Raw genomic sequence first — 12,581 nt, forward strand, 5'->3', positions numbered from 1 at the left:
GTACAGATCCTAACTGAGAAGGAAACCATTCAAAACTTAGTTTTTCTCCCACTTCTCTCTAGAAATCACTTCAGCTGTTTTCTCCCCACCCTACGATGATCTTGATATTGACACAGAACCAAATGCACTAGTTCAGTGACCTTAGTACATTTCTTTTTTTTTTTTAAAGATTTTATTTTTATTTATTCGACAGATATAGAGACAGCCAGAGAGAGAGGGAACACAAGCAGGGGGAGTGGGAGAGGAAGAAGCAGGCTCACAGCGGAGGAGCCCGATGTGGGGCTCGATCCCACAACGCCAGGATCATGCCCTGAGCCAAAGGCAGACGCCCAACCGCTGTGCCACCCAGGCGCCCCAACCTTAGTACATTTCTAAAGCAAGTAAACTTCTTCAATTTGGATGGGTATGTTTTGGAAAATAGTATTCTTGCCCACATTTTTTATTAGGAGCTCACATGAACCCTGTAAGACCTTTGTTCTGTGGGCTGTGGATTATCACCTTGGGTACAGGGATAATGCAGTGTTGGAGAATGCTGAGCAGCAGGCCTGGAAGCCCAGCTTCTTAGAACAGCACTCCTGCTCTTGTGAATGGCCAATAAGTATTTCCTTGGGTACATCACTCGTGAGATGCAAGGTAACCTTAGGAAGCCACTAGATGACTCAGGATTCTTGCCAGGGAAAGAGAACCTGGATGGATTCATGAACCACAGTGTCTTTCTTCTAGATATAAAGAGTTTAATGAACACTCAACTAGTTTTTAGAATATATGTTAAGGCCTTCTTCACCTCTCTGCCAAGTCCCTTCCCACTGGTAGAAATTATAACATGAATTTTAAGAGTAGAGCAATAGAATAATGGTTAGAATATATAGTTGTTGCCTATTTTATTTAAATGGCTTATAATGTACATTGTTAGATATTTATAATGTTCTTGTTTTTGTTAGTTTGTGTATACTAAGTTTTCTCTGGAAAGGTGTTCTTTGTTGTTTGATAATTTGTACTTTGAACTTTTTAATGTTTTAAGAAATTTATTTTTGACATTATAAAGTCAAACCAAACCAAAACAAACATTGTACAGTATACAGCACTCCATTTATAGTTTTTAAATGTATAAGTTTTATATATATTTGTGAGATATGTATGTATTAATCATGAAAGATAAAGTCCAAATTTAGTAGTTAATTCTTCAGTTTTCTAAAAGCAATGTCTTTAATTTTCTTGTTTTCTTTTCATCTCAATGAAAGTGTATGTTGTAAGATTATGATAGTATGAAGAGATGAAGATTACTCCATTTATTTTATCATCTGAGTCTACGACAGGCACTTACACACTTCCCAATTCAAAAGCTTATAGACAATAATGATAACCATAGAGTTCTTTTGTTTTATTCTCATTTTTTTGAGTAACTCGAAGGTAACCTACAGATTGTGTAAACCCATTGATCTCCTTTTACAGATAAACTAGCTGAAGAATTTTGAGATTAAGCTACTTAATGAAACACTTAGATAATAGAGTCCATGTTATGAATCAGTTTAATTTTTTTCTCACAAAACATGTGACTGTCAGATGTTGAGGTTGGGGTGGTTCTTTTAAAGAAAGAGTCCAAAGCCTGTCTGAGCCAGAGCAAAGGAACTTAAGGGAGGTCATGATGATAGAATTTATGAAGGACATCTCTATCTGACTGAAAGTATCCACACAGACATTAGAGAGTGTTTTTTGTCTCATATATATCTTTTAATCATTCATTATTTTGGTGGCTCTGACATCCCATGACCCACGTTAACGAGGACTATAGACTAGTGGGACCATTAATTGTTCCTTTCTGGCTCTAAGCAAGGAGAGGTTTGCAATGTGTGATTCAGTATGGGAAGCCCATTGGTAAGATATCACATGGGCATCAGCATTTAGCATACTTCTGTCTCCCCATGAAGAGATTAGCCCCTAGAGTACAGAGCTTACTTAGGATGTCAGTGGTCTAGATAGCCTAAGAGTTTCAGCCTTGGTTGCCAAGCACCTCTTCCCATTGTCTAATACCCATCTGCCACTTCTGAACAACTACTGCTGAGGTAAACAAGGGTGCTCCAGGCCCAGTGTGATGTTCTAATTCACCTTCCATTTTCACCCTCTCCCGTTCTACTGGGCATTAAGAGCAAGCCCTCTCATTACCTTCCCTCACACAGTGCAAAAACAAGCCATGAATGTGGTATATTAAAAACCAATTTATTCGATAACATATTTCATAGAGTATAAACATAGCGACCATCCTATATTCCCCTACATAATTGAATATGTGAAAACTATACCAAGCAAATGGATATTTTCTGCATACACCTAGCACAGCTAAGACCATCTACAGCACTGCACCATCCCTCAGCAGCAGTCTGACTTTCTGACATGAGTCTATGGAATTAGGAAGGTATGAGTTGTTTTCTTTTCCATGTCTCACATAGGGACTCTTAATTTCTCTATGCCTTAATGCCCTCTCCTTCTTCTTTCCCTTTCCCTTTTATCCTCCATCGAGATCATCTCTAAACACCTTTCCTTTTCTTTCCCCCTGTGTTACTTAAAGTATCATCTAAAAATGGCATAACTACATATTATAGTATCTTAGGATAGATTCAATATTCTTTTAGCATAATGGTCATAATGATTCCCTCTTTTATGTTTGTAGCCTTAACAGGTTTTGAAACTAATAACAAATATGAAATTAAGAACAGCTTTGGACAGAGGATTTACTTTGCAACAGAGGATACGGATTTCTGCACCCGAAATTGCTGTGGGGATTCTAGGCCTTTTACCATGAGGATTCTTGATAATATGGGCCGAGAAGTTATAACTCTGGAGAGACCACTAAAGTGTGACTGCTGTTGTTGCCCTTGCTGCCTTCAGGAGGTCAGTGAGCAACTACCAGGGTCATTTGTAGAGTAGTTCAGCAATAATTTTTACCCTTTCATTGAATTTATGTAATCAAATGAGATTTAAAGGAAAATTGGTCCATAAGCTATTGGTTTATACTTGAAAGTAAATTGTCCAAGAAGAAAGGCAGTGAAAAACAATAAACAGCCCCACGTGTGTCTTGTGGGGTTGAGATCAGAAATCTCAGAGACCAGGCTTCTTGATCTTCATGTAGAGCTGAGAAGGTAGGGCACCTTGGTCTAGTCCCTAACCTACAATGAACATGAAAAGCCTAGCCAAAGCCAGAGTAGTGATACCATAGAGAATATCCTACATGTGTTCATCTCACAGTTTGGGCCAACCTCACAGAGAGGCCCTCTCTGAAAAATTTCAGTGCTGGTTTTTTTATATATCCATAAAAATTATGAATGTTGTTGAGCTCGTGAGTACTTTTAGTTCCATAAAGACCTGGTGTCTAATTTACTTGGCAGCCCACTACTAGAGAATGTGGATCTCAGGGGAGATGCTGGGGCACAGGGAGTTTATAGAGAAGGTGATTTTTGCCTATATCTCCATTGGCCTGAGACCAACCCTGCCCGGGGCCGCTCAGTCATTCCATAGAGGGAGCTGTGCTAACATGACAGACACAGTTACAAGCACATGAATATTTGAAATCTAATACTGTATTGTATTTTAAAAAGATAACTGAAGTTGTTTGTGCTGAATTATTTATTTTCCATATCATGTAAGTTATATATAGTAATATTTATCCAGGAATACCTGAGGAAAAACTGAGAGTTTGACGGAATATGCTCTACAATGTAAAGCGTACATTAACATGTATTACACTACTGTAATAGTGTGACCCTTTCAAGGTCACCTAGCTAAGTAGCAGAGCCAAGATTCCAGGCTTCATTTTCTTTCCATTTTGGTACCATTGCTACTCATATTTAGAAATTGCACCACTGATTGAAGCTGTGCTCCTACCTCTAAACCACTGTTTTAAAAAAAGTTTAAGAAAAGAGTCCCTTAACAATTTAGACGTTTTTCATAAATCTGGAGATTAAAAAATGTACAAAGGCCAATGGAGCAAAGTTTAAGAGTGGAGACAATGCAGTGCAGCCTGCCCGAGTTTGTACCTCATCTTTTCTTCTTTGTAGTTGGGAATCTGATACAAGTTAATTCACTTCTCAGCTCCTCAGTTACTTTCTCTATAAATAAGGATATTAGTACCAACCTTGTAGGGATGTGTTAATTATTAAGTGGTGCTTAAAACAGTGTCTGACACTTTGAAAGTATTCAATAAATGAGTTATTACTAGACATAATTATTATGATGTGTATATATATATATATATATTATTTTGCTTTTGTAGATAGCAATCTATGCTCCTCCTGGTGTACCTATAGGTTATGTTATTCAGACCTGGGATCCGTGCCTGGCAAGGTTTACAATTCAAAATGAGAGGAGAGAGGATGTACTAAAAATTATTGCTCCATGTCTTCTATGCAGCTGTTGTTCAGATGTTGATTTTGAGGTAAGAGTTGTGATAGTGTTTACAGGTCTTGCTTTCCTCAAAAATGATAATATAATTTGGGAGGATGTTACAAATAAAATAAATTTGTGTGTCCTGATTATTTCAAGAGGAAGACAGTGTGCTTTTATATTTAACTTTGGTCAAAGAGGTGGTTAATGCTCTGATGAAGCATCAGTGTTGATTATACTAAATGGAAAAAAGAGAAGCAGAGTCTGTAGTCAAATAAATAAGTATAAGCAAAACATCCAACATTTGAACATGGTGGTTTCTATATGGACGCTCCGTATATTACCCATTTACAATAAAATGCGAACCTCGTCATCTAAGTCTGATTGCCAAGGCCTGTGAATCCTTCCTTAGTCTGAAATACAGGCTGCCAGTGCTCTAGATTCTCTTCGAAGTTCTGACATCTCTGAGTTCCTACAAAAAGCTCACTTATGCAAAGAGAGTTTTAAGAAAGATAGTGTAAGATATACTTCCCAGTTATGCCTCTCTTTATCCTTGTGTTAAATTCGATCACTGTAAACCACAATTTATCTGTGTATTTACTACATGGAGGAATTTCATTACAGCAACTTTTCCATAGATGGCCTAGCCTTGTAGCCCGAAGTATTTAATTGCAAAGGTATAAAAATAGGGAGATTTTATAACTTAATCCTGATCTCATGATTCTCTTTGGAAAATCATAAAATATGTTAAACTAGACCAACATTTCCACAAAAAGGGGCAAAAATTAAAACTGAGCAGGGCTGCCCCCTTATGATAAGATGTATGAAATCTGACATTGTCCCCTGACTTCCTATAGTTTTCCACCGTCAAGCTCCATTCTTTATATTATCTGCCTGGCTCCTCTAATCATGATTTTCAATTCCTCTGTTAGACCCTGGTTATATAAAATTGAAACCTTCCCCTCAGTGATTTCAGAGTCAAATGAGAGACACAGGCAATTCTAAGAAAACACATGATAGAATAGAGACTTTATAAAGACTCTTACAAAGGCATATACATAGTGTAAGGGGGGAAATGAGGGGGTGTATACTATGTATATGTAAACACTTTATAGTTTTTGTATAATAATAGTTCTCTGTGTAGGGGTTATCATTCCTATGAAAGAGCCAGAGGACTGAGAGGTAATTGTGCTTTCAGGGAATATTAATAGAATTTTTGCTGACATACACTTTATTTGTAGAAAATAAGTGAAAATACTGGTGCAACAAGTGAAACTGGACTGTGAAACTTTTATATTTAATGCTAAGGAATTTAGAAATCTCCCAGCAATCCTTCTCAGTGGATGCCTTAAAGCATCCATTATATGTAATGAATTAACTACTCTCCTGTGCATCTAGAATGGTGCTAACTAGGTAACATCTTTGACAGAATTGAGAAAGTAGTCCCTTGAGTCATTTTCTGTAGGCTAGGGAATGAAATGTTTGAAATCAGGAATAATCAGTATGAGGAACAACTATGGAATATGGATTCCATCATAGTGTTAATTGTATGGAAACAGTAGAAAAGAGATAATGGCCTGAACACAGCAGGAGCAGGAGCCATTGGAAAGGAAGAAATAATTCAGAGACATTGCATAAGTATACCAAGTGGAACTGATTCATGGCTTTGAAGTCAGCTGACCATGAAAGAAAATTTGGAGATGATTCTGATTCATATTGTTGTAATATCTGATGTTTAAAAAGCTCAATGAGGGGCACCTGGGTGGCTCAGTTGGTTAAGCATCCAACTCTTGATTTTGGCTGAGGTCATGATCTCAGGGTTGTGAGATTGAGCCCTGTGATGGGCTCCACACTGGGCATGGGCATGGAGCCTCTTAAGGTTCTCTCTGTCTCCCTCTGCCCGCCCTCCCACCCCTACTCTCTCAATCCATCTCTGTTGCTCTAAAAGAAAACAAAAGAAAAAAAAAGAAAAGAAGAAGAGGCAGGAGCAGCAGCTGAATGGATAATGAGGCCATTAGCCAGGTTAACAATCTTGGAGAAGTTGATTTGTGAGAACCTCATAATTTGTATTTGAGTTATGTTGGATTTTTGGTATGTAGAGAAAAAGTTTGGGATGTTTTCATCAAAAAGATCCACCATATAGGTGGAAGTTGTCCCAAGGGTGAGTAGAAGAAAGACAATCAGGCTTTTTATCCCATGGAGGCAATAAGGGAATTTGTCTCCTTCCAGGACTTTTGGTAGGGGGGAAAATCCATGAAACTGCTAATACATTATAGTCCCCTCTATGAGTCTGAAGTCTGAATTCATACCACTGTTACGGATGAGGAACCTCATAACATAGAAATCGATCCTGAATGGTGATACAGATGACAGAATTGAATGCAAAAGCACACTAGAAGGAGATCACCAAAGATTGATCACCAAAACACTCTCTGTTCCTATACAAAAAGCTGATATTCACATGAATAGGTCAAAAATTATGTAATGTTCTAAGAATTAATTCCCCACCAACAAACTGCTTACAATAGAATAGTCTGCAATCAATCATATAAGAAATATCTAAATAGACATTAAAGAGGCTAAAGAAGAAACAAAAAAGGTCATAAGGGGAAAGTGAGACTATTAAAAAAAAGGACAGGAGGATCTGAAAACAAACCAAATAGAAATTCCAGAGATAAGGAACACTCATTGATGAAACCTCATTGGAAGGGTTGAGCTGAAACCCCTCATTGGGTTGAGCTGAATATGAGATACAGGTGAAGAGAGAATTAATGAACTGGATGATTTATATGAGGAAAATAAATAGGAGAGTGGGAAAAGATAAATTTGAAGGAGCCAAAAAAATTTAAAGGAATGTGAAAGCTAGAATAAACTACTCTTGCATGTGCCAAAGAGGAGCCACAGAAAAAGAGAATGCAGAGAATATTCGAAGAGATAAATGGGTAAAAATGTTCAAAGAGATAATATTCAAAGAGATAAATGGGTAAAAATCATGCAGACTTGATACCATGGTTTCTCAGATTCAAAAAGGAGTTCTGAGTAAGAAGAAGAAATGACACCCAGGTACAACTTAAACTGCAAACTTCAAACTAAAAAGTAAATCTAAAATCAGCAAGTGGGAGGGGGAAAGGTTATCTCTAATAAATAATTCCCTGACCATTAGGGATTATGAACATTTTACTCTAAATATATTGGCCACTTGTGTTTTCTCTCTTTGAATTGTCTATTCGTATCCATTGCCTGTATTTTTATTGGGTTGTTTACTTTTTTCTTGTCAATTTATAAATATAATATATATGTTGAATACATTGACCCTGCATCTGTCCTCTGATCTGCAAATAGTTTCCACAAATCTACCCTTTCTTATACACACACACATATTTATATACATATATATGCCATATATAGTCACATATATCTATTTTAATATCTTCTCATTATCCTGTCTTGATTATGAAGTTACCCCCAACTTTATATTTTTTACTCCTTTTTTAATCTTATCATATTTAAATCTTTAACTTACCAGGAATTTTATTTGTAGAAGATAGGATCAAACATTTTTTTCCTTCAGATGGCTAGACAGCTGTGTCATCACAATTTATTAAGTATTCATTCCTTGCTGAATTGAAAAACTATACATTAAATTCCCATAAATAATGGGATCTATTTCTAGATTCTCCTCTGTTACATTGATCTAATTATCTGTGCTTACAACAGTGCCTTATGATTCAATTATGGCAAATTAATGTTGTATTCTATATCTAGTCACAGACAGCCACTTACTATCTTTCTTTATCATATTTTTTTGCTATTATCAGATTTTTCCTTTCCTGTGAATATTAAGGCAATTTTTCAGAAGTTAGAATCCTATTAGTATTGTATTAAATCTATATACCATTTTTTAAAATTAGCATTTTTATGATGCTAAACCTGTCTCATCCCAGAAGCGTGATGTCTTTTTATTCATTCATATCTAATTTTATATTTTTCATAAGATCATATGGGTTTCTTTATATAGAACATCTATATTTTTTTGTTAAAATTTTCCCAAATAATTTATAGGCATGATCACTATTAAGAAGGAATATAGATGTATTAGGTACTTATTCTTAATATTGAAAAAGGCTATTTATTTGTTTACCCTTTACCCAGTCTTCTGACTGGATTCTAGTATTTAACTTAAGAAACATTTTTGCTTATTTATACTTGGTTTTTCTAGTTATAAAATTATAGAACAAAATGAAATCATTTTAACTCTTATTTTTATTTACCAATTAGCTCATTTTCTTTTCTAGTCTACTTTAGCAGCAAAACTGAACAGTAATGCCAATTGTGAGAATACCTACCAAGTTGTTGACTTCAACTGAAATAGCAGCAAATGTTTCACAATTTAGAAAGACATTGGCTATTATTTTTCATATTATTTTTCTAGTCCTATTTTACCCAGAGCAGCAATTAGCAAAAAAAAAATTTTAAAGATGAGATAGAAGACATTTTAGACTTTATGGGCCATATGGTCATTGTATGCAACTATTCAAGTCTGTCATTGTAGCATGAAGATAGTTACAGACAATATATAAATACTGCATATAACTGTGTCCTAATATGACTTTTTTTTTTTTTTACAAAAAAGGTGGGTAGGCTAGATTTGGCCCACTGATCATTGTTTGCTGACCCCTGATCTAGATTTTTATTAAGAATTGATACCTAACTATCTAAAAGCGGGGTATCACAATGGTCATGAGTATAGACTCAAACAGAGTGCCTGGGTTTGAAATCCTCCCTGTGACTTCTTGTGAACTTAGACAAATTATTTAACCTCTACTTGCCTCAGTTTTTCCATATGAAAATTGTGTTTAATAATAGTACATATTTCTAAAGATATCGAGAGGGAAAAATATCACCTAATACTTATAAAGCATTTATGTGTTATACAAATGCTTAATTAACAAATAAATAAAATACTTTTTCAGCACCTGATATACTGATGTGTTTTGAATTATATGATATTCTAGCATTATACAATTTATTATACTATATTCTTTTGATACTTACCTAGGTTCTATGTGCTAATGTTCTATTTGAATTTTTTGCATTTATATTTATAAGATGAGCCTATAGATTTATTTTTAGAATACCACTATCAATTATCAGTATAAATTTATAGGTATATAATATTAGTTTATTATTTCTAGAAGTTGCAAACATTTTATTGTATAGATTTTCCATTTTTAAATACCTAGAATTTAGCTAAAAATTATCTAATCCTATTTACTTTTCAGTTGTAAATCATTATTCACATTTCTGAGCCTTTTCATAAAAAATTACATATTCTACTTAACATAAATTTTGGTAAATTTTTTAATTTCTTACTATAGGAATAAAAAGGAGAAATGTCAATATTGGTTAAATTTAGTGGTAGGATTATGGTGGTTTATAAATAATCTTTTGTATATTTCATTTAAAAAACTTCAAAAATTAAAAATGACTAAATTTAAAAATAAATATAAGGTTTTATTACTAGCTTCAAACGTACTATTAACATATATAATAGAGGTATGCAGGGGAGCCTGGGTGGTGCAATCGGTTAAGTGTCTGACTCTTGGTTTCAGCTCAGATCATGATCTCAGGGTCTTGAGATCCAGACCCATGTCAGTCTCTGTGCTCAGTGTGGAGTCTGCTTGAGATTCTTTCTCCCTCTCCTTCTGCCCCTCTTGCTCACGCTCTCTCTCTCTCAAATAAGTAAATAAATCTTTAAAAACAAACAAACAAGAAACACAGGCATGCAAGAGGAATTTGTATTGGTCTGTTTAGCCACAATAGTGTTGCATAACAAATAATCCCTAAAGCTCAGTGGCTTAAAACTACAGATATTTATTCTCATGCTATTGGATATGTAGGTCAGTTGTGTCTCGAGGAATATACCCAGGCTCAGCTAGATGGCTCTGATTTGGGCTGTAAGTTGGCCTCAGTTCTACTCCGGGGTATGTTCATTCTGGATTTGTAGCAAATGCAGCTACTTGGATCATGTATTTCTAGTGGCTGATCACTGGCGAGCAAGAGCCAGGCCAAACAACTTAACCATGTTTAAGGCTTCTGCTCATGCCACAACTATTAAGATTCCATTGGTCAAGCAAATCACATGTCCAACCCTAACTATCAATGTACAGGGACATATACTGGGCCTACAATTGGTGGGGGAGGGTAGTGCATGAATATTTGCTGAACGGTAATCTCTGCTATCACTGTCATATTAGAAGTTTACTTTAGATTTTTAAAGAACCCATCCACCTATACCAAACTAAAATGAGTCGACTGTTTTTAGTTTCCCCACATTTTTAAAAAGATTTTATTTATTATTTGACAGAGAGAGAGAGAGCACAAGCAGGGGAAGTAACAGAGGGAGAGGGACAAGCAGACTCCCCACTGAGCATGGAGCCCAACACAGGACTCAATCCCAGGACCCTGGGATCATGACCTGAGCTGAAGGCAGACACTTAACCAACTGAGCCACCCAGGCACCCCAAGTTTCCTCCCATTTATTTGGCTGTTCTCAACGTGAGCTAGGGCTTCAGTGGGTGTTGCTAGCACTTGTGGTAACTTGTGCACATTTCAAAAGGACACTTCTTTTCCTGGTTTGATGTAACTCTGCATGCACATACCATGGACAGTGTGGGCTACATTCATCACCCCCACATACCTACTTGGTGAGGTGCATCTGTCCAGCCACAAAATGTTCAACTTTTTAAGATGGCCCTGGGCTTTCCTCAGGCAGAATTGTAAAATTAGAAAAATTTTACTTTGGAGCTCTTTTTATCATCTATCCTCCTTTTTGTTGTTCACTGTCCATCCACCCCACTGTTCAGTCTTACCCCAACCTTTGACCTGCGGCATCCCATCAAGTTACTTATTGGTTATTTTCCTTTACTCAAAACTGCCAGTCTTCTTTTCCAGGTTCTTTGCATTTCATATTTTCCTACTGATGGTGGTAGCGAACACTCCCATCACATTTAAACACTCAGCTTATATAAACTCTCTGGGCTTCTTACAGCATGGGGGATTAATTTAGTACCTTCCTGATGGCTTCTAGAAATTTCACCAAAGAGACATTTTATATTTGTATCTTTTTCTGCTTAAATTTTGTTTTAGAGCAACGGAATTCATTTATTACTTATCCTATTTTTTTTAAAGATATTATTTATTTATTTGACAGAGAGAGAGACAGCCAGTGAGAGAGGGAACACTAGCAGGGGGAGTGGGAGAGGAAGAAGCAGGCTCCCAGCGGAGGAGCCTGATGTGGGGCTCGATCCCAGGACTCTGGGATCACGCCCTGAGCCGAAGCCAAAGGCAGACGCTTAACGACTGAGCCACCCAGGAGCCCGCCCCTATTACTTATCTTAATGTAGAATAGAAGATGTTAAATATCAAAGCAAAACTACTTTCATATAAGTTCTTTGCAGCAAAGAAACAGGTTTCTTTTTTCATGCATCTAAAGGTAGGTACAAGAATCTACATCCATTTAATGAGTGATGTAATGTTCATATTTAAGTATTGCACATAATTTTGATACAGTGTTTCATTTTACTTCAACTTTTAGTTTGTTACCAGTTTTCTAGAATTCCTTAAGAATGTATTTTTTTTTTTCATTTTAGATTAAATCTCTTGATGAAGAAAATGTGGTTGGCAAGATTTCCAAGCAGTGGACTGGTTTCGTGAGAGAGGCATTTACAGATGCTGATAACTTTGGCATCCAGTTCCCTTTAGACCTTGATGTGAAAATGAAAGCTGTGATGCTTGGTGCATGTTTCCTCATTGTGAGTCTATTCTTGCTAATCTTGGGTTCAGGTGGTTTCTCTAGTATCATTCTGAAAATGGTTTAGTAAATTGTACATTTTTAAATGACCTTGTTAAATTTATAGGTTTTATTCCAAGGGGCCCCATTTAATTCTAGCTCCAAAATTTCATTTTCTTCTGGTATTCTGGGTTTGCAGGTGACTAGTTTCTCTGGAGAGTCTATGCAGTTTCATATGGTAACAGAAGGACCTGATGTGTTAAGGAGGGGCCCTGGTCTCTGGGGTTTTTATTTAAAAATTGAAATCAGTGCTGTGAAAAAGAGTTTGAATTTGGGCTTACATGGAATAGACTCAGTAAAACAAGATTTCGTCCTGATTTGTTATTAAATTAAATCATCTAATACAGGAGTG

The 12,581-nt window shown here is 36.1% G+C and overlaps 1 protein-coding gene and 1 long non-coding RNA gene across 20 annotated transcripts in view; one reads left to right on the forward strand and one right to left on the reverse strand.

Moving 5' to 3' along the window:
- PLSCR1 (phospholipid scramblase 1) overlaps positions 1–12,581 on the forward strand; it is a 29,635-nt gene that overhangs the window by 14,188 nt on the left and 2,866 nt on the right. For 18 of the 19 annotated variants that reach the window (XM_034661862.1, XM_011224890.3, XM_011224889.3 and 15 more), the window contains 3 exons: positions 2,669–2,889; positions 4,268–4,429; positions 12,030–12,191. In XM_034661862.1, coding sequence (XP_034517753.1) covers positions 2,669–2,889; positions 4,268–4,429; positions 12,030–12,191 — 545 coding nt within the window. The remainder of the gene's footprint in view (positions 1–2,668; positions 2,890–4,267; positions 4,430–12,029; positions 12,192–12,581) is intronic. The other variant, XM_034661867.1, reaches the window with a different exon arrangement.
- The window catches only part of LOC117802620, a 67,578-nt gene that overhangs the window by 7,821 nt on the left and 47,176 nt on the right, over positions 1–12,581 (reverse strand). The window lies entirely within an intron of this gene.

Source organism: Ailuropoda melanoleuca, chromosome 6, assembly GCF_002007445.2.
Source record: "Ailuropoda melanoleuca isolate Jingjing chromosome 6, ASM200744v2, whole genome shotgun sequence".
Classification (NCBI taxonomy): Eukaryota; Metazoa; Chordata; class Mammalia; order Carnivora; family Ursidae; genus Ailuropoda; species Ailuropoda melanoleuca.